Source organism: Cervus elaphus, chromosome 5 (assembly GCF_910594005.1).
Source record: "Cervus elaphus chromosome 5, mCerEla1.1, whole genome shotgun sequence".
NCBI classification, from domain to species: Eukaryota; Metazoa; Chordata; class Mammalia; order Artiodactyla; family Cervidae; genus Cervus; species Cervus elaphus.
This window is the reverse complement of record NC_057819.1, coordinates 110,109,068-110,134,208: the sequence shown is the minus strand read 5'-3', so window position 1 is coordinate 110,134,208 and position 25,141 is coordinate 110,109,068. Positions and strand designations below refer to the sequence as shown.

The 25,141-nt window shown below is 51.8% G+C and overlaps 2 protein-coding genes and 2 long non-coding RNA genes across 15 annotated transcripts in view; 2 read left to right on the top strand and 2 right to left on the bottom strand.

Annotated features, from left to right (window-relative positions):
• Nucleotides 1–3,616: 3,616 nt before the first annotated feature.
• Nucleotides 3,617–5,795, bottom strand: HOXB2 (homeobox B2). Its single transcript, XM_043904285.1, has 2 exons — nt 5,217–5,795; nt 3,617–4,455 (listed from the first exon to the last, which is right to left on the bottom strand). The coding sequence occupies exons 1-2, from the start codon at nt 5,587–5,589 to the stop codon at nt 3,773–3,775; spliced, it is 1,056 nt and encodes a 351-aa protein (XP_043760220.1). The 5' UTR covers nt 5,590–5,795; the 3' UTR covers nt 3,617–3,772.
• A 369-nt stretch (nt 5,796–6,164) lies between these two features.
• On the top strand, nt 6,165–11,759 carry LOC122694914. 4 transcript variants are annotated; one of them, XR_006341274.1, is made up of 6 exons: nt 6,165–7,368; nt 8,675–8,837; nt 9,034–9,105; nt 10,563–10,621; nt 11,034–11,084; nt 11,623–11,759. It is a non-coding gene; the product is annotated as an uncharacterized LOC122694914 (long non-coding RNA). The 4 variants fall into 4 exon arrangements; XR_006341271.1 differs by having other exon boundaries at nt 8,675–9,105; XR_006341272.1 differs by lacking the exon at nt 8,675–8,837 and having other exon boundaries at nt 6,200–7,368.
• HOXB3 (homeobox B3) overlaps nt 9,520–25,141 on the bottom strand; it is a 54,757-nt gene continuing 39,135 nt past the window's right edge. For 8 of the 9 annotated variants that reach the window (XM_043904278.1, XM_043904277.1, XM_043904284.1 and 5 more), the window contains 3 exons: nt 16,218–16,305; nt 12,703–13,299; nt 9,520–11,866 (listed from right to left, as the gene is read on the bottom strand). In XM_043904278.1, coding sequence (XP_043760213.1) covers nt 11,028–11,866; nt 12,703–13,150 — 1,287 coding nt within the window. In that variant the 5' untranslated portion in view covers nt 13,151–13,299; nt 16,218–16,305 and the 3' untranslated portion in view covers nt 9,520–11,027. Of the gene's footprint in view, nt 11,867–12,702; nt 13,300–16,217; nt 16,306–24,267; nt 24,887–25,141 lie in introns of those variants that run through there. The other variant, XM_043904280.1, reaches the window with a different exon arrangement.
• Nucleotides 12,888–14,452, top strand: LOC122694915. Its single transcript, XR_006341275.1, has 2 exons — nt 12,888–13,024; nt 13,760–14,452. It is a non-coding gene; the product is annotated as an uncharacterized LOC122694915 (long non-coding RNA).

Sequence of the window (25,141 nt, the reverse complement as noted above, 5' to 3'; positions counted from 1 at the left end):
GATGCAGAGAACATTAGAGTCATGTAGTTCTTCCATTTATTTTACAGTTGGAGAAACTGAGGTCCAGAAAGGGGAAGAGACTTACCCAGGCATAAGTTTTTTAAAAATGTAATGACTCAGGGTTAGAGTGATTGCAAATAATTTCTAAAGGTCTTTTGCTTTCACCATAATATTAATGGACCATTCTTCTTAAAAAATGACTCACCAAGAGTAGGGCAGACTGACCACAGCTTTCAGGACAGCACTGAAGCCTTCCCACTCCAACCACAGCCAATTTATAACCAGTCTGTCCCACAGACCACTTAAGAGGAGCCGTACCCCATCAGGATGGGATAACTGAATGCAGCCACCTGGCACTGCCCTCTAACCTGCCATTGAGGAGGGGGGCAATCTGCTGCCTTGTCTAACTCTCTCCTCTTTGCCTTCCTTCTCCATAGCCAACCTGGAAAACTCAGGTTAAAAAGGATGACCCTCGAGATGAAACAAACAAAAGGAGCTAACTTAGAACACAACTTAGGCACCCTGAGTCCTGGTCCCTTATGAATTCTAAATTGCCATGCATTCCTTTGAATTTGAAGTCAGATGGAACAGAAAAGAGAAGTCATTTCTTTTTAGAAATGCCTTGCCTCTTTGTTCTTCTCTGGTGGCATCAGAGATGGTGAGTTTCATGAACAGAAGACAGGAGAAAGAAACAGAGGCTGTGTGTTGCCTGTAAAAACAACTCTAACTCCTCTCTAATAAGCAAGGGAAATAGTGGACCTTCTGATTTCCTGGATTGGTTGTTTCTCACGCCCAGGATGCAAAAAGTACCTAGATCTAAGCAGGTAGATTGAGCCTTTGGTTGGGCCCTCCCAACTCCCACTCAGTTAGGGAGGGAAGATTCAGGAATGATGCAGCCTCAGGCAGAAGCTAAAATTCAGGGCCCTTTGGGTCTCTGGTCTGGGCTGGGGAGGATTGGAAGAAGGTGACCAGATAAAGTGGCTGGAAAATTGTTAAACATGGGGGAAGGCAAGAAGCAAGGTGGCACTATGATCCAGCAGTACTTCTCAGACTTTAGTATGTCTGTAAATTACTTGGGGATCTGCTAAATTGAGATTTTGATTCAGTAGATTTGGGGTGGGGCCTAAGAGTCTGCATTTCTAACTAGCCCACAGGTAGTGCTGATGCTGCTGGTCCATGGAGCAGCAAATCTCTCAGAAAACTGGAGCCTCAGAGGCCCCTGAGTATTACAGACCAAGCCATGATTTCAGGAGGTGAATTCTCTCCAACGGAGCAGAGCCTGTATTTTTGGCATTGATGAAGTGTGCTCTCCTTTTGACCAAAGAAAGCTGAAAGGTGGGCAATTAGCAAGATCCTTCTGGTATTCTCCATCTTTGTAACAATCTGCTATAACTGAAAGAGCATTTTTAATTAGACCAAATTATCTAGTTTGGCTGTCCATAGAAATCAAAACCCTGGCTGAAATGTCTGTTTTATTTTGTTGGTGTAGAGATGGCTATGTGTTGTGATTTTAAAGATGTTAAACACTGCCTATAGGCATATTTTATGGAGAAATAAACACACAGCCCAATGAGATGTATAGTGTGGTTTTAATATATTATATATTCACTTATTTATGGGGAAAATAAACATACAAGCCAACAAACTGTATTATTACTTTAATATATTGAAATTATTTCATGTGTATATATTTTATGAGGGAAAATAAACTAATAAGATACATGATATTATAATAACACATCTAATTGTTCTATATTAATTTATTTATGAAAGAAATAAGTGCAATTTAACATGGCATAAGATTATTTAATGCAGGAGATGAATTCTATATTAAGACAGTTTAAGGGATTAAATTCCAGCTGAATAAAATGTGCGTACTGCCCACACTGAAAGACCAGATTTTTAAAAAATATGTAGGGGTCTGTTTAGTCCTGTATGTCACGACCTATGTTGGCTCCTGGCTTTTCCTGACAGTTGTTGCCTCTCAGTACCTGGTACTCCAAGTCCCCATCCTGCTGGTTCAGGGGAAAGTCTGGGAGGTCCGGGAATAAACTGTTTTTCAAGAACAGCAGCATCTGCTAGGGAGGTAGCCCTGCGGTGTCTGTTTCTGAGCCCGAGAAATATTAAATAAACCTAAGGAGGATGGATGGCTTTCCAGGGCCCTTTAAATCTACACGTTCCCCGGAACAAACCAGGAGGCAGGTGGGAAGATCGATCCTTGCCTCCCGCTTACTGGGTTTGCAAGAAACCTGCTAAGGTGCGGTGAGGGATAGAAAATAGTGCTGAGACGGCAAATGAAGTTGTTGGCAAAGACAGGTAGGTCTGCATTTGGAGAACGCTCTGGCCGGGCATCAAATCCCAGAGCGAAGGATCAAAAGTCAGATTTGGCGAGACACACCCAGCCAGTAAGATCCTCCATTCACCCTCTCCCATTCCCACCCCCTCGCGGACTATCTGTCCGTCTCGCATCCTCAGCATCTGTTGGGCTGCTTTTTCAAACAATACAAAAAACAAAAAAGGAGGCTTCCGGGCTCCCTGTTTTCACGGGCATCGGGATGATCCAAAAAGGTGAAGGTGGGTGCGGGGACGGTCCGGGGGCTGGCCGCGCGCATCCTGAGGCGGCTGTCATGGCGGCCACAGTCTCTTCCCTCCCCTCCGTGCCTCCCAACCCCAGCGCCATTTTGAGCATCTTCCTGGTTCCCTGTCTCTCTCCCGCTCTTCTCTCTCCTCCTTCGCTCCATACAAGCCAAGCGCCTCCCAGCGCTGCCCGGGCCTCCCGAGGCTTATCGCCCCGCAGCTCCTCGGACGCTCCTCCCAACCTCAGGAGCCTTAGGGTGACTGAGGGACCCGAAGAGCCGTAGTGCCCGCCCCCGCTGCATTTTCCACACGGCCTCCTTTCTTGTCCACTTGGAGGCCAGCGACCATCCCTGGGCAAGGGACCCTGCTTCTCCAGGAACCCCCCCGACCCCACTCCACTCCTTGGCCCTGCGCATGACCCCAGACCTCGGGTTCCCCAGGCGTCCTGCGTTCTGGAAAAAACCCCTCCATTCCGCTTGGGGCACTGAGGCGAGAAGCCTAGGAAGCCCTAGGGACCCTCCCAATCTAGCTGAACCTCTACGCCTCCCACCACGACTCTGAAGCCTGTGCCTGAGATCTCTTCTTGCTCTCACTTCAGTTGGCAGCACACCCTCTCCCTCCAAGGGGCCCCTTTTGTACCACCCGGACTTACCCGGCCCAGGGCAGAGCGAGAGACAGACAGACAGACAGAGAGGGCGGCCTGGCCTAGTGGGTGCGGGGAGGAAAGGGGCTGGGTCCCAATACAAACACTAACTCGTTTCCGTATTATAAAGACATTTATTTAATCTATGAAAATAATATACAATAAATACTTTCCCCTTTTCCTATTAGTAAAGAATTTTAATAAATAATCTACGGCCTAAAACTTAAAAAAAAAAAAAAGAGCGAGAGAGAGAAAGAGGAAAATAGGTTCCTCTAGTTCTTTTTAAGAAAGCACACCCCCCCTCCCCAGAGTTTAATTATTCCTGAGATTTCGTTGGAAGGACTCTACCAAACGGATTTTTTATGTGTAAATTTTAAAAGACGCCCGTGTGTCCAATATTTTAAAGAAAGGAGGTGGATTAAACGCTAATTCAATAATACCTGAATTTTAGCAAAACACATAAAGAAGTCCATACGACTTGGGGAGGGGGGTCCTTGGGTTTGTCCGCAGGCTGCTGAGGGGGGGCAGGGGTCGAGAGAAGGAAGCGGGTTATTAAGGGAACTGCAGGTCGATGGCACACAGCGTGCTGGTGAAGAAGTCCAGCTCTTCCTCGGAAAAGGGAACCGGGCTGTCCAGAGAGCCCTGGAGACTAGGGGAGAGGCCTCCGGACAGCTGGAGACAGGAGTCGGCCGCGAAGAAGCTGAGGTCGGGCAAGAAAGGCGAATCCTGCCGCTCCGAGAAGGCGTCTTCTGGCAACGGCTCGGGCTCCCGTCCGCCGGCCCCGCGCAGCGCGCCGCCCGGGCTCCGCGCGTCCGCGCCCTCCACGCGAGCGGCCAAAGGCCGGGGGCCCGAGGCGCCCGGAGGCCCCTGCGCGACCTCGGGCGGGTGACAACAGGCTGCTCGGGAGGCCCGCAATACGGAGGGGCGGCCCGGGCTAGCCACAGGCTCTTCGGCTGGCTCGCCGGTGTTCTGCGGCGCGCCGGGGCAGGCTGGCTCCCCGTCGGGCGGCTCTCGGTGCTGCGTCTGCCGCTTGTGCTTCATGCGCCGGTTCTGGAACCACACTTTCACCTGCCTCTCGGTGAGGTCCAGCAAGGCCGCGATCTCCACGCGTCGCGGCCGGCACAGGTACTTGTTAAAGTGGAATTCCTTCTCCAGCTCCAGCAGCTGCGTGTTGGTGTAAGCGGTGCGCAGCCTGCGCGCCCCGCCGCCGGCGGCCTCCGGCAGTCCCGGCCCATCTGCGGGGAAAGCGGGCTGGGCGTCAACGGGGGCCGTGTCCTCAGCCCAACCTCAACTCGGCTGAAATAAAAGACTATCCCATCCTCTCAAAACAATGTCAGCGGCACCCCCGACCTGCCCGCCTACCAAAGAGGCTCGCTCCCACGCCTCTTGCCTTCTTTCTCGTCCCTCTCTGGCCGCCAGACCCGGCCAGAGTCAGCGCACAGCATTCAGAGAGCCGCCCACGGACCATGCAGAGGTTAGGGAGCGGCTCCCTTTCGCCCCCAGAACCTCAGAGCCCCTCCCAGGTCCTCCGAGTGGATCCCTCATTTCAGCACTTTCCAACTCAGCCTGAGGAAAGGATTCGTAAAGAAAGATTGTTCCTCACCTCTTCTCCTCCCTAGCCCCCAGCTCTCAAATTACCCCTCTTCTACATCTAGAGTTGATGGTATTGAATCTTTTCCTGCCTCCAGTTTCGACCCCATCCAACAACACTCCTCCACACAGCTAAATGTGAAACCTCAATCGAATCCTTTTCTCTTAGCAGAAAAAGATGCTCTTCCCCAACCAACTTCCAAAATCTGCTATAGGGAAAGGGGGGGGGGAAAATGCTGGCAGCGGCCAGGCCTGAACCACAGCGGTCTTTTCTGCTTCCTCGTCCCTGGAATCGACCGGGGCAAGAAACCCCAACAGGCTCGACACCTTTTCTACCTCCCCTATCGCTCCTTCTCCCCCTTTTTTTCTAGCTGCCCCTCACCCAACCCCTATCACGCTTACCGACCTGCCGGCGATCCGACCCCGGAGGCCGGGACGGAGGAGGCGGCCGGGGGAGACGCGGCGGATTGGCTGGGTTTCTTGGCGGATTTCTTCTCTTTCATCCAGGGGAACTCGGGGGCCAGGGGGGCGGCGGGGAGCGGCGGCAGAGCGGGCCCATCTTCGGCTCGCTTTTGGCTCCCGGGTCTCTGAAGGGTGGAGGCGCCGGGCTGGAGGCTGGGGAAGGTTTGCTCGAAAGGAGGAGGAGGAGGAATTAATGTCGACTCCTTGATTGATGAAGTTTGAAATGTCTCCAAGACAGCGGGGAAGGAAGTCAGACACTCGGCGAGCGATGGCTGGCTGTTTATAAACCCAATCTCCCTCTCAAATTCAAAATTCATGGCTTTCAATGGTGGGGGAGGGGGCCTGCTGGGGGGGCGTCAGGAGGGAGGATCGGAAGGGACCCCCCCTCCTGCCCCCCCCAGGTTTGTGTGATGCAGCGATTTTGGGAGGGGAAGATTTTGTTCTCTCTTTTTTGTTTTTTTAAATTTTGGGTCTTTATAATTGTATATTGCTGATAAATACAAGAGTATGGGGACTCTCTCTATTAAACCCAGGACTCCGGCGAAATTGCAGGGAATTCATGGTCACGGGACCCGCCTTGGCCAATCACTCGTCTGGGCCTGGTAGAAAACAGAGCATTATTTGCTTTAATTGATTCAAAAACTCTAGAGGACTATGACCTGGACACCATGAGCCCCCCAGTCCTACATGCCTGCTCCCCATGCCCCGCTTTCTCCAGATAAGCTAAAGGAAGCTTTTCTTCATTCCCTTCAGAGGAGGGGAGGTTCTGGAGCCCAGGAAACAAGAGAACTTAAGGGAGAAGCCTTCCTCTTTTTCAAATATTTTTAATAGAGTAAAGCTTTCTTTATAAGGCCAGCAGCATTCCCTGCCCCCTCCCTGAAAAAAAAAAAGCTGAGTGAGGATCTCAATATGGGAGGAAGAGGTAGTAGAAAGAGGTTTTCCCCTTTGGGAAAGGTCTGTGTTACAGTGCAATAAGGAAGAGAAAAGATTTACAATCATCAGCATCACTATCCCCAACCCACCCCCCAAAAGCAACAGATAAATCTTAGAAAATCGACAAGCACTCCTAGGCTGACACAGAGGAGTGAGATAGATAGTGAGGAGCCCTTTTGGGCCTCTGGCCTGTGGAGCTGTGAAGTCTCAGTTCCCTTCTCTGCCCAGCATTTGCAGCACTGCCCCTGCCCCTGTCTACCTACCTCCTCACCTGGAGGTATCGGGCTCCTCTATGACACCCCAGCAGACAGGGTCTAAGATACATATGCACCCTCTCAAGTCTCAAGCCTGTGTCTGCATCTATATCCAGAAACAGGAACAAGAATCAAGAACCAAGGTAGCCCCCAATTTGACTTAAAGAACTCTCAAACCTCAGGTCAATGTATTGGGAGGGGGTACTCCCCCCCACAGGAATGCCCTTGCCGTTTTTGTCATTGTATGTATGTATAAATGAATATCCCCGACAAGATAGAATTCTCTGAACATGAAGGGGGTGCAAAAATAATGATCAGAGATGATATCTCATTTCTAGCCCCTGGGGAAATTGTTGTTTTTATTTCTTTTCAGAAGTTAAAGAGAGTATGAACTTTAGGGAGTGCTGTAATTTACTGGCGGGAATGGGTACAAGACTCACGGCCCCAAGCAATTGGTGGGGAACTAGATCTCAAAGCAGAAAATGAAAAGTCGATCTGGGGTAAGATTTTTAAATAAGTGGGTCAGAGGGACCGAGAGGAGATGAGGCGATCAATCTTAGCCTCCTGACAGCTCCCTCCGATGGCATCAAAGAATTTGGCTCTTTGGGAAAGAAGAGGGAACAGCCGAAATTCCCCATCCCTTTAAAAGGCTTGGAGGTGGGGGGTATTAGCAAAAGAGAAAGGTGATTCTGGGAGAGCAGGGAAACAGATGGGAAATGGGGACAGAGGAAAGGCGCTGGGTTGGGTGGAAAGTTTTTCTGCAGAACTCCCACGGCTCCGGCCTCCCCTCCCCCTCCTTGCTCACTGCCGCTGAGCAAGAAGGAGAAGGCTGGTTAGCAGAGAAATGGCAACTCGGCTGGGAGCTGGAACTAGAAACTTTCTGACAGTGTAACAGCCGCGTGGGTGGTGGTAAGTATTCATCCGTGTGGGTGGGGGTGAGTGTTTAAAAAGGACAGAGAAATCTGAGGAGAAGGGAGGGGGTGGAGGAGAGCCAGGAGGAAAAAGGGGGAGCTGGACGTGGGGGCTGCAGGGACAGGGGCTGCAGACTCTGGAGGGCTCAGATCCAAGGGAAACTAGCAAACTAGCCAGAGACCGTTGTGTCCAGCTCGGCTCCAAAGAAAGTAATTTTTGTCACTTGGAGGTGAGGATGGGATGGAAGTGGGGAGTAGGCACAGAAGAGTAGTTGTCTGTAGGTTGTGCAGAGAGGCCTGAGAGGGGTCTCCCTCCGGCCACCCCCTTGAGAAGCCCTGGAAGTTTTTTCACAGCCTCTCCAGCTGGCTGCAGGGTTGAGCGATTCTCTCCGCAACAACTCCGGCTGTCCCTGCAGGAAATACGGCTCTCTCTAACCCTGCTGACAGATTTTACGGCCAGATTAGAGAACAGCAGAAAACTTGGGTGTTAAAAGGGGCCAAGAGAACCTTCCTTCCCAGAGTCGCCACTTCCCCGCCCCCCTGTTGTGCTGTGAATCCTACTGTACAGATATTTTCCCCTCGACTTTGGCTGCTTAGCTAGGGGCTGAAATCTCTAAGAGAGAAGGGAGGGGGACACCAAGCCAAGGTGGCCCTTATTTTTCTTGTTTGCAATTCCAGTTTCAAGCCAAGGCTCTGTTTTTCAAACTCAAGTTAAACTTTCTGACTTGGCCTGCCTCTCTCCTGCTAGATAAATAATCAGTCCACTCTACATCCAGAGCCAAACATGGCGCTTCATCTAGTTACATCATTCAGAAAATGTTATTCAGGGACGAGGAAGAGAGAAAGATAGAAAAGAAAAACCCTTGAGCGTTATTTGATCCCAATCAAACTTTGCACGCTCTTATGCCTTTAAATTATAGCCTGACCCAATGCTAAATTGCTTGCTGCTTGGATGAGCCTAGTCCAGTTAAAACCCTACTTGGTGGTGGTGTGGGGGGCGGGGTGTAGAATTCAGGTTGCTTTTTTATTGTTATTTATTGTTGTATAAAGGCTATAATTACTAACCTTGGACTGCCAGGATACAACATAAAAATGAAAATCAGCCCTGGCTTTAAGGCTGAGGGCCTAGAACGATTCTCACCGACATGTCCCCCCACCCCCACCATCTCTACCACCAAATATATGCTCCTAATTAAGCAATGCGAGAGCATCGCTTACAATTAGAATTATGCAACTCTTCAGCAAGCAGCCATCGCTTCTCTTTCAACGAATTAGCTCCATATTTCAGCTTTCCTGTCTCCTAGCTCTTATCGGCTCCAGCGACGCGGCGGTGACATTTCATCTTTGACAGACCCTCTCTATCCTCGCTCCAATGTGATAAAACTTTTATGGAACCACGACTAAGAAATGAAGTTTTCCCAAGGATCGTGGAAACAGAGCGGCACATTAGCCTGGGGACCATTTTATGTACGCTTGGATCCATAGCTTCTCCCACCGTCCTCCCCTTACCCTGGCAGGGGAAATCAAGCAGGCCTCCTCTCCCTCCGCCCTGAATTTTATTTAGTGATTTAATTTCACTTTAGTTTTAAGGTTTGACCTGAGAAGTCTAGGCCTCAGAATTTTTTTTTTTAAGATTAATCATTTTCCTTTGTTTTCATTTTAGACCCAATGGTGGTTGGGCTTCGGGTCACGTGACGACTTCTTTGTAGCTCCGGAAGAGAACTGTGAAGTTTAGGTTGAAGAAGCAGTGATGGGCCAGATTTCTGTTGTTGTTGATGGGGGGGAGGGGGGGGGCGGGCGGGGGGACAGCGAGGAGGTTGTGGCCAAAGAAGCAAAAAGACAAAAGGTCAATCAATGAGAAAAAATTGAGAGGCGAAGAAGCCAAACAGAAAAGACCTAGAGAGAGTCCCCTAGTCTCTCTTTGCCCCAAACTTGTTACTTAAATCTTAACTAAAGAAGTTGGCAGAATGTTCCAAGCTTGTGTGAGAAAAACCAAATAAACCTGAGACACAGATGGGGCGAGGTAGGGCCCTGAGCAGGGGATCATAAAAAGGCCAGGATAGGGTCTTCACCATTCTTCTTTCCTTGGGGAAATCTGGCAGTCAGCAGCCTGCTGCTCTGCTATCTAAATTGGACCACCAAGACAAGATAAAATTGATAACAGAAAGTTTATTCAAGAATTATATGACAGACAACCCTTTTAAGTAAGGAAAAAAAGTAACTACAGAAGAACAAAGAAAGTTCCAAGAGGGAATTAACTCTAATTCTACAAATTCAGGACTATACAGTGACAATTAGGAGCTGAGTTCATGCCTTTTAGAACTAATTACAATTGCTCATAAGTACAAGTTTAACATAAATCTATAGCTTTTTTCTAGAGTACAATAACTAAAATAGCTGGTTTTACATGACAGGGAACACAACGTCCTTTATAACAATACTAAAAAAAAAAAGGTACAATTTTTTTCCTTTTTCCCTCATATAAATACATAATGTAGGGGGATAAATAATACAAAAAAAGAAAATATTTTAACAAGCTATAACCAATAAATATATATGAAAATGTTCACTAGAACACACGTTTTTTTGAGCAATGCTGGACTCCTGCAGGCCCAGGCATCTCTCACAGTTGTTTTTATATCCATTAAAATGTAAACTCTAAGTGCAACAAAAGTGTCCTGTCCAGGGTTGAGCAAGGCACTCAGGCCCAGCTGCAGCCCCCGCCTGGGACAGTTTGTCAAAATATACCCTGTTTTCACGTTAAGTCAAGAGAGCAACAGAAGAAAAGAAAAGTGTAGAACCTCGTGTCACCGACTGCTTTCTGTGGAGAGGGGGGGATGGACCTGGAGCTGAGATGGGAGGCAGCAGAATGGGCAAAACTTTAGTCCTGACAATTTGCCTGCCCTCACCTCCCAGCTTTGCCATAAAAGAAAAAATATATATATATATATTTATAATATAGACAGCTCTTTCAGGATCTCTCACCATCCCTGAGCCCTCTGAAGACTGTAATTGATAGGGGTGGGGTATAGATATTAGTGTCCTAGAGGAGAAAAATATGGGACTAGAAATGGAGGGAGTGCCCAATCAACCTTCTCCTATCATGGGAAGAAATCTGAGGATTCAGGAAAGTGGGAGGGGGACATGCTTTGTGCCCTTGGTTTTGAAATGTATTTAAATTTTTTTTTAAAGGAGAATTGCCAGGAAAAAAAAATATCAAGATTTGGGGGAATTAACCACATAGAAGGAAGGTAAGTTGGTTGGTTGGCTGGTGATGGCCTAGCCATCTTGTCTGTTTTTTAAAATGTGCTTCTTTGCCTGTTTCCCTATCTCCTCTTCCTCTACCCGGCTCCCTAGGGTGGAATTCCAACTGGATATTGCTGGAGGCCTAGGGTTGATGGGGTCATCTCCAATCTGCTGTAGATTCCTTTCCAATGGGTTGGCAGGCAGACTAAACAAGAGCTGCAGGACTTAAAAAGCAACCTCTCAGGCCAGGGGGAGGGGAAGGAGCTCCAAGCCCTTTCTTCCCGGGAAGCCTGGCTGCCATCTCCCTGCCTCCTCTTTCAGACCTCCCGACTGCACCCCACAACTCCACAGCCCCCGCCCCTCCTGGGTCTCCTCCACCCCAGGACCTGCCCCTCAGCCCTCCCTCTCCCATCACAGGTGTGTTAACTTGGGCGCTTCTTGGATTCTACCCTGAGGAGGAGGCGCATGGTGAGAGGAGAGGTCTGTGTAGGTGGGGTGGGGGTCGCAGGGTCCGTGGTGCTGGCTGGGGGCCATAGGGGGCGCCCCGTTGTAGTCCAGGTTCCCCGAGGGGTGGTGGGAAAGGTGGTTGAGGCCGTAGAGGGAGGGGCCGGCAGGGGGCGGCAACGGATCCGCGTAGCCGCCCCCGCCCACGTACACGGGGCTGCCCTGCATGGTGGGCGTCCCGTAGGCGCCCCCGTTGGTTTGGAGGACGTGAGGCTCGTAATCGGGCGCCGGGGTCTGGGGATACTTCTGCGGGGCGCCGCAGCCTTTGAGGGGGGGCTGGTAGTTGGAGGGCAGCGCATAGGCATTCTGGTGGGCTTTGCCGAAGGCGGGCGGGGACGGGCTCTCATAGCTGGGGGTCATGGAGTGCAAGGCGTTCATGAAGCCGGCCGTGGACTGCATGGGCTGCGAGGGGCTGCCGGCGGGGGAGGGGCCCCCCGAAGACGAGGCCAGGCCTTTGGCCTTCTGGTCCTTCTTGTATTTCATGCGCCGGTTCTGGAACCAGATCTTGATCTGCCGCTCGCTGAGGTTCAGCAGGTTGGCCATCTCCACGCGGCGCGGCCGGCACAGGTAGCGGTTGAAGTGGAACTCCTTCTCCAGCTCCACCAGCTGCGCGCTCGTGTACGCCGTCCGCGCCCGCTTGGAGGCCGCAGACCCGGGGGGGCTCTTGTCCCCTCCCCCGCCGCCGCCCCCGCTGCCGCCACTGCCGCCTCCGCCTCCTCCGCCGCCGCCGCTGCCGCAGCCTTCCGCTGGACCCGAGGGGGAGGGGTGGGGAGGGGAGAAAATGAAATAAAAGATAATTACTGAACACGCCGAAATTGAATGCATCGTTTCTTAATAAATCCAGGCCTGGACTCGGAGCCCCCGCCGCCCTCCCCTTCGCGTCCCCGCCTCCTCCTCTCCACCGTCCCCCGCCCCCACCCGCCGCATTAGCGGACACTCTATAATAGTGGCATTTATTAAGAGACCTGTTCTCCTCTCACTGCCCCAGCTTATGAAAATTTGATCATGTCACGCAGACAGAGCCGCATGGCCATTTATTTAGGGCTGGATTTTCTCGCACATGCTTTCTCCCCCCTTATCCCTAGTTCCAGGTGTAGAAGACACTCCTCCGCCCTCCACCCCGCCCAGTCCTGTGGCCCAGACAGGTGCTTGAGGAGAGCCCCTGGGGGAGTCTGGACATTCTGGGCAGGGCACGGAAATGGGGGGCGAAGAGGCTGCCGTGCCTGGAGGCCAGGACCGCGGGCCGCCCGAGCGATTGTGATTAATACCCACAGTAGTAATACTTAATAATAATCAATCGTTGACGACTCTGCGTCTACTGGCAGCGTCTAGTGACTCTGCGGCCTTGCAAAGGGCTGAGGCCGAGCACCTGGCCTTCTGGACCTCTCAGAAGTTCAGGTGGAGGGGGGGCAGGAGGAAGAGGGTGCTGGCGGGGTCAGGGGTCGCCAGGTGGTGGCGGGGTACGGGAAATGCGCCGCAGCTGCTGCCGCCGCGGGGGTGCCTAGGGGCTGGGTGCTAGAATAACAGTGACATTCCTGGCCGGGACAAAAGCTGACGACGACGAAGCCAGAGGAGCCGGTACCTGTGCCAGGGGAGCTGTTTTTCAGCTTGGACGTTTGCCTCGACTCTTTCATCCAGGGGAATATCTGTTTGGTGAGGGTGGAGTTGGAGCCGGCACCGCACTTGGGGGGGCCGCTTTTGCTGGGCCCGCCCCCGTTACTGCTGTTGCTAGTGGTACTGGTAGGTGCGGCGCTGGGCGGAGGCGAGCCGGACGGGGCCGGCAGGGGCTCCGAGACCAGGCCCGGCCTCATGCAGCTGCCGTTGAGTTCTTTGCTCTTGGCGTGCGGGGCGGCGTTGCCCAGGGACTGCAGCGAGCACGCTGAGCGCTGGTAGTCACTTTCCAGGTGCGTGGCGGCCTGGAAGGGGGGCTGAGGGGGACCGTCGTAGCCGAAGCCATTGCTGCCAGGGTATGAGGGGTAGCCTCCGAAGAGTGCGGCGGCGGTGTTGTCGTAGTAGGTGGCTTTCTGCATCGCTGGGCGAGGCCCTGGTGGTGGGTGGCAACTTGCAAGGGCCTGATACCCTCACGACCGGACATTGGCACCCCTGGGGGTCACGTGGCACGCCGGACCCCCCCCCCTTTCTGCCCCCCTCCTCCCGGGATCTGTTCGTAGCGGTTGACCTGCGGGGTGAGAGAAGAGACACGGGGAGAAGAGGACTGGGGCTCGAATCCATCTTAGGAACTGAAAAGGGAACTGACATCAATAGGGTTTTTCTTCTCCCCCACCCAACATCTTCACAGCAGATGCTGAGGCCACTTGCTTGGCCTGAAATGGATTTTTCTTATATCAGTGCTTTATAATTTTAAAAGAAAAAGCCCATCAGTTTTCATCTTCACTTAAAAAAATAAGGACTCCACTCCTTTGGGAACTGCCTGGATATAGAATCTTACTATGGCAAGGGCCACGGCTTCTCTCCTGCCTGCCTACTAGCCCCTGACCTCTCCTCTTCCCTCTCCCTACACCCGCGCCCCCCCCCCCAACTCTGGGATAGGGTGGCTCAAGGGGGGGGGACTCCAAAATAAAAGCATCATCAACACCCTCCTCTGAGCTGACAGGCCTCCTGCCTTTGCCTCCATCTAGGTTCCTTTCATCCAAGCAGAGTCTAACCTGGAGAAAAAAAACCTGAGGCTGAGGATCGCTGGAAGAGGCAGCAGGAAGAAGCAAGTTGAGCAGGGAACCTTCTGGTGTGAGGGAGCCTCTCCTTACCCTCCCACCTCAAGCAGCAGCAGCCTGACCCAAAACTTCCTGAAGATTTTTAACCTCCAGAGCCAGTGGAACTGAGCCACCTCCATGGTCTTTGCTGCAGGTACCACCACCTCCAGTCTGAGTGTTTGCTAACCAAGTCTGGGATCCCACAGCCAGAGGCCCCCATGGGGCCCCCAAATGGAACAGGATTGTTTCTTTGGTGGGACTGGTTGGTGCTGTGACCATTTGGCTAGATCTTCCCCCACTCTCTTTTTTCATCAGGCATAATTTTTTTTTACCCACCCCTTTCCTTGACAGTCTGCTTCCTTTGATTTTTCCAAAAGAAGAAAAGAAGAAAGAAACTGGGTAACTGCTGGACTTTTCTATAATGAGATGGGAAAGTGTTTTCTAAAACAGAATTTTTTTCCCTAAGAAAAAAGAAAGTAAACAAAGCAATCTAAGCAATATTATCTGGGCTGGAAACCGGGTGCCTCTGTTTACTGAAGTTCTTTGAGGACAAAAAAAAAAAATCATTAGTTTAATGCAGGCTTTTAAAAGTGTGCTGGAAAATAAAGGTTCAAGCTGTCACAGGATTTTGTGTATTTCTTCCGAAACTTCTGACTGCATCCCCCCAAGCTCACCAAATCTGTCTTCTCAACTCCTCACCATCACTTTTCATAGAATCTTTAGATTGACCCTCTCTTCTGACATATGAGTTTGGACTAGTTAAATCTCATTCAGCCCAGCTGGTCAACTCCAAGAAAAACTAAAAATAGGAAAATAAAATAAAAAGGGAGTCCAGGTGATGGAAATCCCTCCCACACATAAATCCCCTTCTTAATGGCACAGATTTATACTCAAAAGGGAGCCGGGTAACTCTGAGTTCCGATTGGTTTCTGGGAAGAATTTGTTTCTGGGAAACATACAGGGGTCTGCAAAGCAGCAGGTCCTTCCAGGGAGGAGAACTGGAGTTCAATTGACCAGGCTGACCCAATCCCTTTATTATTATTACCATTAGCCTCTGATGACTTAACCAAAATTAGCTTCGGAGCAGCCCTGGTTGAAGGGGGAATTAATTAACAGGCATCAGTTGAGTTTGTTATTAATAGATAAGAGAATGAAATAAAAACGTTGGAGGGGGTTGGCTGGCTGGGCCCTGGCTTTATTTAGTCTAAATGATTGTTACAGCAGTAATGATGATGATGATGATGATAGTTATAATAAAACAATAATTTGACTAGACGCCTGGGGCCGAAATTCCTGTCGCTCCCCCTGCAATGAACTCACAAACCATCGCAGGAACGAGGCCAGGCGAGTGTGGGAAGCAAGAAGCTAGAGACGTGATAGGAAAGAATGGAGGCTCCACCGGCGGCGAGAAAGGGCCGGGAAGGTTTGTGGATGGAGTTAGTCCCTGGCTGCCGCTGTCGCCGCCGGGCTGTCTCGGCTGCTGCTGCCATGGTGCCTGGCGACAAGCTATGTTGGCCCAAGGAGGCGAGCAGAAAGCGTTCAGGACGCAGAAACCGTTAGCGGCGGCAGGTTCCAAGCACACCCAGCCGAGGACCAGCCCTAGGGCAGCAGCAAGTTTGGGCGCTGAAGGTAACTAAATTAAAAGGCGCCTTAGCAACTCCACACCGGGACTTTGCCAGGCCCGGCCGGCCGGAGGGCGCACACAGAGGCCCAGCTGATGGGACAGTGAGAAGAGGGAGAGATGCCGAGAAGATCCGAGATCTGGGGATCCAGGAAAAGGGGGGTGGCGTGCAGTTCTACCAAGCCAAACACGTCTATTTCCCTTGCCTCCATGTTGAAAAAATCCAGGCTCCATATGGTTTCTCGGGAGAGAGGGAGGGAGGGAAGGAGACGGTGGCTCCCGGCTTCCCCCCAGGGTCTCGCTGGAGAAGGGCGGTGAGCCACCCCAAGAAACCCACCTTTCCAAGCAACCCCCCCCCCCAAAAGCTTGGGAGAGTAACAATAGCTGGGAAGACCAGGGAGAGGGGCTAGGCCACCTTCCAGGACTTTAAAAAAAACAAAAAACAAAACCATAGAAGAGAAATAGAACAAAAAAGGAAGAGAGAAAAAGGTTAGGCTCTTCTTAGCAGCCGGGCAAAAATTCAGTCCAGATCTGGCTGCTGAAAGAAAAGAGAAGAGAAAAGGAGAGAAGCAGGAAGAGAGAGGGAGAGGGAGAGAGGGAGGGAGGGAGAGAGAGAGGGAGAGAGAGAGAGAGAGTCGCTGCGTGGAAGGAAGCTTAAAGCTTGTGAACTCTTCTTGAACCGAGATTGGAGTCATATGGGCCATAAATCATTGAGACATACTCTCCGCCATTCACAAACTGATAGCCTATTTCAGTCCAGCTTACCTTAGCCACCGACGAGGGGAGAACAGGCAGACATAATATATATTCACATCGAGCCCCAGCGCGAGCGGCAGGCGAGAAATCTCCCCTCCTTGAAGGCAAAGGAAAAAAAGACCACTGTTTAAAGCGGCGTCGCCCCCCTCCCCAATAGCCACCCCGGCTGGGGAGCCCGAGGGGCAGACCGGCCGGAGGAGCCGCTCGGCGTCCGCTTCAATTCACTCGGCTTAGGAGCGGGGGTGCGCAGGAGGGAGGGGGTAGGGGAGCGGGAAAAAAATAGAAGACCGAAAGGTGCTCGGGCGGCTCAGCTCGCCGAGAATCCAGCTCCAGGCTCCGGCGCGGCCAAGCCGCCACAGTGCGGTTGCCCTATAAGACTGGTACGCCCTACTCTCCGTAACAATGGCCTCTGCTTTTGCACAGGGAAAAAAACCACACAGACACACACACTCTCACACACACACACACACACACACAAGCTCACACACACCCCCACCTCTCCCCCTTTAGCAAGCTTAGATGCCTGATAAGGAAGGAAGGTGATGGTGGTAATGGGGGAGGGGGGCATTTTGAACGCCCCCCCCAGTTTAAAAAAAAGAGTGAGAAAGCAAAGAAGGTAGAGCTTTTAAGTTTTTGTTTTTTAAGGACAGGTAAATTTTTAAATTCAGATTTTGGTGGGGGAGGAAGAGGAGCGCAAAAAGACAAGGCAAAGCTGGTGGAGTTCATAGCTCCCCACCACCACTAGTAAACCATTCTGTCTAAGCCGAGAAGTAGCTTGGGAGGCCCTGGCCTTGTGGGGGTGGGGGGATGGTTCCTGGGTGCCCCTCTGCATTCATTTGCAGTGGGAACACTAGGACTTTTTTTTTTTTAAAGTAGTTTCACTCTTGCGGGACTGGTTGCTGAGTCTCAGCAGTCTGTTTCTTCTCTCCCCCACACCCTCTACTCCTCTCTCCCGGCAAATCTCCTGGCCCAGTTTCCAACCTGGGGTGGGGGGACCAGACCTTTCTTTTCCAAAGCCCCCTCCCATTTTTGAGAACAGACAACAAGCGGTGAGTGATTACTTCAAAAATCCAGACCATCTTGGAGGGGAGGGGGGTTGAGGAGAGAGTAACAAAAGGAAGACCTTGTGTTTAGCTTGAGTTCCAGACACTGCTGGCAATAGAGAGGCTGTAACAACTTCACGAAGAAGTTTCTGTTAAGATTCTCACCTCCGGATAGGCAGAAGGAGCTAAGAGGTGATAAGGACATTTGTACTTCTAAGAAGATTCGAAGAGCCAGCAAAATGGCTTAATTTTAAATGCACTGGCAAAAGAGATAAAGGATAGTTATTTTTATTATTATTATTGTTCAGAACAAATCTGTTTACTTCTCTTAGCTCTGCAAGATGTAGGACTCTTGAAACAAGTGAGGAAAACTACAAAAGCTCAAGTTGTCTTAGAGTGTGTTTTAGAAGGGCAGGGAAAGGCTAGGAGGCCTGTAGGAGGAAGACAGGAGGCAAGAATGTAGGTGTCTGCAGATTTGGGGCGGGGGTGGGGAAGAGCCGTTCCTGGTGGAAGAAAAAGACAAAAAAAGCACCAGGACTTTTCCAAAAGCAGGAGTGTTTGCAACTTGGCAGAACTGCTGACTCCGGGCTTAGAGGATAAAATAGAAGTCCAGCAGTTTCTCTCTTCTACGAAGGCAGCTTGGAAATCTTGTTCTCTTAACTCTGCATAGACAGAGCCAGCTACTACCCTGTGACGTCCTAGTTACAATCCTTGGCTTTTGCTTTTTCCCATCTGGATGGACCAGGAGAGAAGGGACTGGGAGAACAAAGGTGAGAGATGGTTTCCAGCTATTGTCTCCCTTCCAGGAGAGGGTGTCGGTGTCTGGCGAAGCTTCCCTCACACCCCATAGCTCCCCACTCACTGGCTTTGCTTTGGGCTGAGAAAGGGTCCTACTGTCTACTCTCATAAGGTGTGGCCCCTGGCCTCCTCCAGTCCCCACTTCTTCAGGCCCACTAAGTCAGGCTTACTTCATGGGCTGGAACAGCCAGTTTCCTGGGGCCCTGCTGAATTGGAGTGGAGAGGGGGACTCTGGCCTTCCTAACCTCCAGCAAGGAACCGGTTGAAGAATCTCCTACTGTGAGGTCCCTAGGATCCTAATGCCTGCCTAGAGAGTTGGTGGCTGAGGGGGGTGGGGAGGTGAAGATGGAAAGTGGAAGCCATTTTTCTATGTTTATTAGTAGTATCAAGAAAAGAAAATACCCAAGCTGGACCCACTGCTGGGGCTCAAGCCAGGACCCTCAGAGAAAACAGTCAAGGCTACAAAGAGTCTGTCCTGAGATCTCCAGACCCTGGTTAGAGACCTGTTGGATTGGACTTTATGTAGCCCTAGGCCTGGTGGGTCAGTGATTCACTCACCAAGGCTTCTAGAGGTTTAAGAGACCAGCACCTTTTGGATCTTTTTTAAGTCCTAAAAAGTCAAGAATGTACCTGAGACCCTCCAACTCTTCTAGCTGTTACTGCCACTAGAGAGAGAGAGTCATTGTGAAATTAAGAGAAGAGGGGGACCTGGTCACTTGTGGGACCTGCACGGCTTCGCCCCAATGAATAAAGGGAGAACCCAGGGACATCCAGTCAGTTGCGGGCCTACAAGAGGATCAGCCTGGAGCTAAGCCGAGGGCAGAGGAGTTTTCCAGACACAGCAGTGGACCCCTCCCCGCTCTGAGCGTGGATTCTTGTGGTCCCTTCTGGCTACACAAGGAGGTGAAGTGCAGTGGAGTGGGAGTGAAAAAGAGGGCTGGGAGAAAGCAAGCTAACCTGGAGCAAATTTTCAGAGGACATGCACCCCCAAATACAGTAGGAAATAAGAGTAAGGACTTCTTAAGTAATTCTGAGAGCAAAGCCCCTTCCAAATGCTTGAGACACAATTAGATCCCAGTTTGGTTTCCTTCTGGACCTTATTATTCCTTTCCGGAGATTTCTGGCTGGCAGATAGCCCCTTTTGGGGGCTGGGAGGATGGAGGATGAATGGTAGAACAGCAGCTCCAGGGCAGCCTTTCCGTCTGAGGTACCTCTGCAGGCTAGAGACCTTCCAAATTTCAGGGGACAGAGTGGGGCAGTGAGGAGCCTGGGCAGGAAACTTGGGGTGGGAATCACCAGCGGGGTTGGAGGGAAGACTTTGAGGTCTAGAAAAGGAAGAGAGAGGGATTTATCATCCCTGATAGTGAAGTCCTAATTTAGGGGGAGACTAGAGAGAGGAGAGGGAACAATCTCTTCCTGGATTTCAAGCGGGGAAATTTGGGCAACTTACCGTATGTGTATGTGTGTGTCTGTGTATGTGAGTGTGAGAGAGAGAGAAATATTTTTTTTTAATTTAAGAGATTAAGACACAGAAACCTTAGAAATTAATAATAAAGGCAAAAATCAGAGAAAATGCCCCCCCTTCATAGACATTCTTTCCTGTTTCCCCAGAGCTAGACCACTCACTCCCCCACTCCTAATCCATACCCAGTACCAGGATACCGGGCCCTTAAAATCTCCCTGAGCAATCACTGGGGGGCCCATCCTTGGAGGCCATTGGAGATATCTGTTTCCCTCTGCGCCCAAAAAATCATCAAAGAACAAACGAAAATTCTCCTCTCAATAAGGACAAACTGGCTAGTTCCTTTAAAATCGATTTCTGGTATCGGCTGTGGGATGTCCAAGGGATTTTCCCCACCCCCGCCCCAGCCTAGCCCCCAGCTCAGCCAGCCCCAAATTTGACTATGCCCACCAGGCTCCCTGAGAAGCCAAGACCTGGGAGTGGGGGCTGGGGGTGGTGAGGTATTTAGCAATCTCTTTCTGGCCTTGTCTGGGTTCTGGGTCCCTCACTCTTCCAGCTTCACTGTCCAACTTTGTGGCCTCGGAGAGTCGTGAAAAGCGCGCGCGCGCGCACACACACACACACACACACACACCCACCCCTGAATCTCCATCTCTTTTAAATATTAATAAAATTTCAAAGACTGGGGGGGTGTAAAATGGGAAATGCTACTGCAAATCGCTCTTGGTATTTGGATCCCGAACTACCACCTTTCTAAGATGCCTGAGTCGGTAGGAACAAAGGGGCAGAGGAAGGAAGATTTCCCGCCTGGGCGGAGGCCGGTGTAGACCTGGCTCAGTAGAAGCCGAGATCGAAAGAAGAAAAAGGCCGAGACTGAAGTAAATTCCGAGCTGAACTCTCCCCTAGCCCCAGGTGTGGGGGCAAGAAAAGGAGGAAGACAAAACAAGGTTCCCACAAGAGCTTGCAAAGTCTGCTCAGTGAGCAAGGAGGCCGAGCCAGTGCCCCTATGCCGCGGACCAGTTGGGTATGAGCTCCACTGTATCAGGGGTCCCGCCTCACCTAGTAGCTCTGTCCCAGCCTGACAAACCCCACCCCTCCGGATGGATGTTGAGACAAAACGTGGGCAAGGCAAGAGGGGGAATCTTGGACAGCTGGGGGCCTGGGGTCGGGGATGGGGGTGTGGGGAGATTGCTGGGGAAGGAAGAGAGAAGCTGGCAAGGGAGGAATAGGGCCCAGGGAGTTGCCGTGAGGGACTGACTGCGCAGGTCTCTCCTGACAGATCAGATGCCTCTCTCCCACTGACCTCTGTTTAGCAGACAATAACTCACTGGATTAATGACCAATCAGTGGAAGGCCTCCCGAACTGCCTCCAAATATAAAACTCCAAAGTCAGAATGGGATAGGCCCAGAATCTGGGCCTCCTGGCCCTTTCTTTTTTTATTATTTCTCTCAAATAGGGTTTGGGGTGAGACTTTAAGAAGTCTCGGGCAAAAACAGACATTTCCTCTTGGGATTATCTGGCCAGGAACTCTGATTTCCAGAATCGCCCCCAAAATGAATTTGTTTCTCCTCTCTTCTCACTTCTTCCACCAGAATTCATATCCCTGACAACACTTCCTAAGGCATTCTGGAAGCCTCCCCTCCCCTGCTAGCGTCCCCATATCCCTGATCCTACAAGAAATCTCCCTTCTCACAGCCAGGCCACTTCTGAGAAACCCCCACTTCTTTTGAATTTTATCTTTTTTTCCCCAGTTGGGAGAAGAAATGGAAAATAAGAGCAAGAAGACAGGGGTCATCCACCTTGCAGGACTTCTGTCCTGGCTTCCCTGGGAGGAGACCTGGTGTAATGCCATGGTCCCCTGTGTCCAAAGGCTCAGGGGGCAAAGTGAGGCTGGGAGTGGTGATGGTGGTCTGCTGTCTCAGAATCTAAATTCTGAAACCATAATTTGGTCCCTGGGCTGGCATTGGAGGGACTTCAAAAGCTGTATTCCCAACAACTCCAGTCTCAGCTCTGAATCCTGGCAGAGAAAGTGCTTTGCTCTCTGAGGCTGAGCCCCTCCTTCCCTAGCTCCCCTCCAAATGCCAATCCCGGCCCAACCCAGCCAACTAGCCCCTCCCACTGTCTTCTATCTCCAGTGCTCTAGGCTTGGGCTTCTTCTCTGCTGAAAATAAGGACACCTTCAGGAGGAGGAATAGTCCAGATTCCAGTGATTTCCTCGCATCAGTCTGAATAACCATGCACTCCTCTGGACACATACAAACTTCATGTATACTGCAAATATGCATGCACATAGTGACTTTTATACTCAAGATGCCCACAGAACCCCAGGAGCAACAAAAAGGAGTTGCTCCCAAGCACTCAAGGTCAGAACTTGGAAGAACTCAGGGAGTGTCCTGCCCAATGCTGCCACTGCCAAAGAGAGAAACTGAGGTCCAGAGCCAGGAAGTGGCTTGCCTAAAGTCATACATAAAGGATAGGTTTGAGAGTCAGGAGGCTTGGATTCTAGGTGGTCCAGATTGGCTGTGTAATCTGAAGCAGAGACTTCACGGGACCTCAGTTTTCCCCATCCCTAAAGCCAGATCACATGTGTGGAGGGGAAGGCTTGGGCTAATGATCTTCCCTTTTGAGCTGACAGTTTGTGTTTCTTTTGTACTGATGTAACAGTGAGTGACAATAAGCAGTCATAAACTGATTTCAGATAATAATGGGCACCATCTCATCCAAAATCAGACTATTTCCTCTTGGAATTTAAATGCTTACACCCCCACAACTGAGTGCCAACCCAACTCCTGTCCCCTCAGAGACTAGTGCACTGATTTTTACTGCTATTATGTGTCGGGGGTCGGTTATTCTCCACCTTCATCACCAAATCAAAAGTACTATTTTCAGACATAGCAACCTGAGTGGTAAATAATTAATTTGTGTAATTAGAGGAGGAAGGCTTCAACCTGGCAATTTTTAACCAGGAGTCAATGCACCCATTGTACCAGCCTGGCCTTCTCACCCGACCCCCAACTCTGCCCACACACCTACCAGCTTCCCCAACTGCCTCCCCCACTGGGAGACCAGCATTCCCAGGACTACCAGCCAGGGTTCATGGAGTCAGCCTCTGTTCCCTCCCCAACAATGTTCCATTCTCTGCCTTCTCCCCTACAGAAACCGGTCTGCCTGCAGCTGCCCCTCGCAGCTAGCTTTTCCCGACCCCCTAAAGCTGTGCTGGGCTCCAGGTACAGGCTCTCTGCTCTTGGGACACATGTAATCCACCTCCCAGCTCAAAATGCCCCAACAATGCAGCGAGTTTGCATTTCAAGAAACTCCCATTAATATCAATTTACTTCACTGAAACCTCGGGTTCTTCATCAAGTTGATGATTTATGATAAAATCAATTAAATTACAGCCACTTAGGGCCCAGCCGCTTCCTCTCAGATTTCATTGGTGCGGGGCCCAAGTGTCTGGTGGAAAAATGCAAGTTTAGCTGGAGGCGAGGAAAGATAATTCTGCGGCTGAGAAAATTTAATGCAAAACAATTTCCAGGCAAAGCCCAGTGTCTGGACAGAAATGCAAGAGCCACCGGTTGGCTGGCCTGCGGAAATAACTATCTGGGGGTCAAAATATTTTTCTCCCACCCCCATCATCCTGCATGGCTCCTTTCCTCTGGTCCCCTTTGTGCTCACCCGCCCCCCTCCCAAACAGAGATTTTGGGGGAATTTGAGCAGTACTAGTGGAGCCCACACCAGCCTCAAACCACCAACAGCCCCTACCACTTCAGGCCTTTTTCTCACACCCCCCTTCCCAACCCAGCTGTGCTCACTAATTCCTTAGTCTCGCATGGCAAAGTTAAAGGTTCAAAGTGAAGATCAGGCGGCGTGGGCAGATGACACAGAGGGGCCAGGGACCAGGCCAAGTGGGCACTGCTGTGTGTGGCTGTGGGAGGAAAGAAAGCACAGGCTCAGGAGCACTCCCCCATGGAGAGGGCAGGAGGCAACAGAGAATGTCCAGAGCAACCAGGTCCTGGGTACCCAGACCTGAGAACGCCAGGTCTCCGTGTAGCTGCCGGCGTGCTCCCTTGTAAAGCGATGCTGTACCCGACAGACCCCGACCTACGTGTGTGTGCCTGCACACTCTCCTTACATCTCACATCCTGCCCCTGCCAAGAGACAGCTCCCACCATTTCCCCACATCTGGAAAAATAAATCCCACCGAATCAACCTGGCATCGCCTTCCACTCCAAAGAGAGAGGCTTCTCCCGCCTCTGCTCTGTTTGGTTTTTGGTTTCCAGAGGAGGCAGGGAGTAAACACAGCTTCTCTGAAGCCATAAATCACCCCGTCTCCTACCTTCTCAGTTTAACACCCGTCCTTAGCGCAGCCCCTTGTAGTTTCAGCTTCAAATAACCCGCGAGGTGCTAGTAGGCTCTGCCCATGGTGGCAGCTGGACTTTGGGAGCAGGACCCAGCCCCCCGACCCCAGCAGCTGCCCCTCACATTTGCCGCACAACCCAAAGCTCCCAATTCCCCTGGAAAACTCCGCAGCTTCCACCGCCCTTCCTGAGCCCCAGCGCTCCCCAGGCCCTAGCCGGGTCCTGTCCACACCCCGCATTCCTGCACACCGGCCCGCACCCTCCGCCCGCCCTCACTGCCTCTTCAAACTCGCCCCCATCTCTGTCTCGCGCCGATCCGACTGTCCTCCCAGACCGGGGCGCGGGGATCTCGGGCACCCCGCTCTCACCCTGAGCCCGGCCCGGAGCCCGCACCTACCTGTGCGGTCCTGCTAGGGCGCGGGGAGCGGCAGGCGGCTGGCCGGGCCCGGGTCCCGGGGCGCCAGCGGGGGCTGAGCGGCCGGCAGCATCCCGGCCCGCCGGCCGACGCGGGGAGAGGCCCGGAAGCACTCCCCCAGCCCGCCTGCAGCGGCCGCCGCTTTGTTCAGCCCTCGAGGCGGCGCGCGGCCGGCCGCGTGGGGCTGCGGGAGGCGGGCGGGCCCAGCGCGGAGCGGGGTCGAGGCTTCGAGGCGTGAGCTGGCCGAGCGGCCTGGCGAGAGGAGCGGCGACTGCCAGGGCGCGGGGAATCGGGGGCGCCATGGCGGAAGGCGGGCGCGCAGCGGCTCTTCAATGTCACCGGCGAAATGGGTTCCATATGTCCGGCCCGGCGGAGGAGGGAGGGGAAGGGAGAGCATTCTGAGCAGGACGGGACGGGAGAATGGGGGGCGCGACGGGGGAGCCCAGCGGCGGCCAGGGGAGGGACTGGAGAGGCGAGCAAGGTTTGCGTTTTCCATTTTCCCTGGAGTTGTCTAAAGCTGCTTAGGCTGGTGGAAACTTTCCCTTTTTCCTTTTCTTTCCAGAAAGATGGAGAAAGATTAGGGAGGGTAGCATCCATGCGTTCTGGCCAGGGCTTCAAGGGAGAAGATGTGGATTGGAGGTGAAAGGGAAAGTTCTCAGGCTGCTGGAAGATCAACTTCTCCCTGCCCCTGAAGAGGGAAAGAAGAGACCAAACGCAGGAGGGGGAAAGAGGCCAAGGAAGGATTCCCAGGGTCCCGGTGCGAGAGACTGACACAACCAGCAGCCCACCCCAAGGTGGGATTCTCTTTGGGAAGATTCCAATCTTTAAGTCACTAAAGATGGTGGTGGAAGAGGAG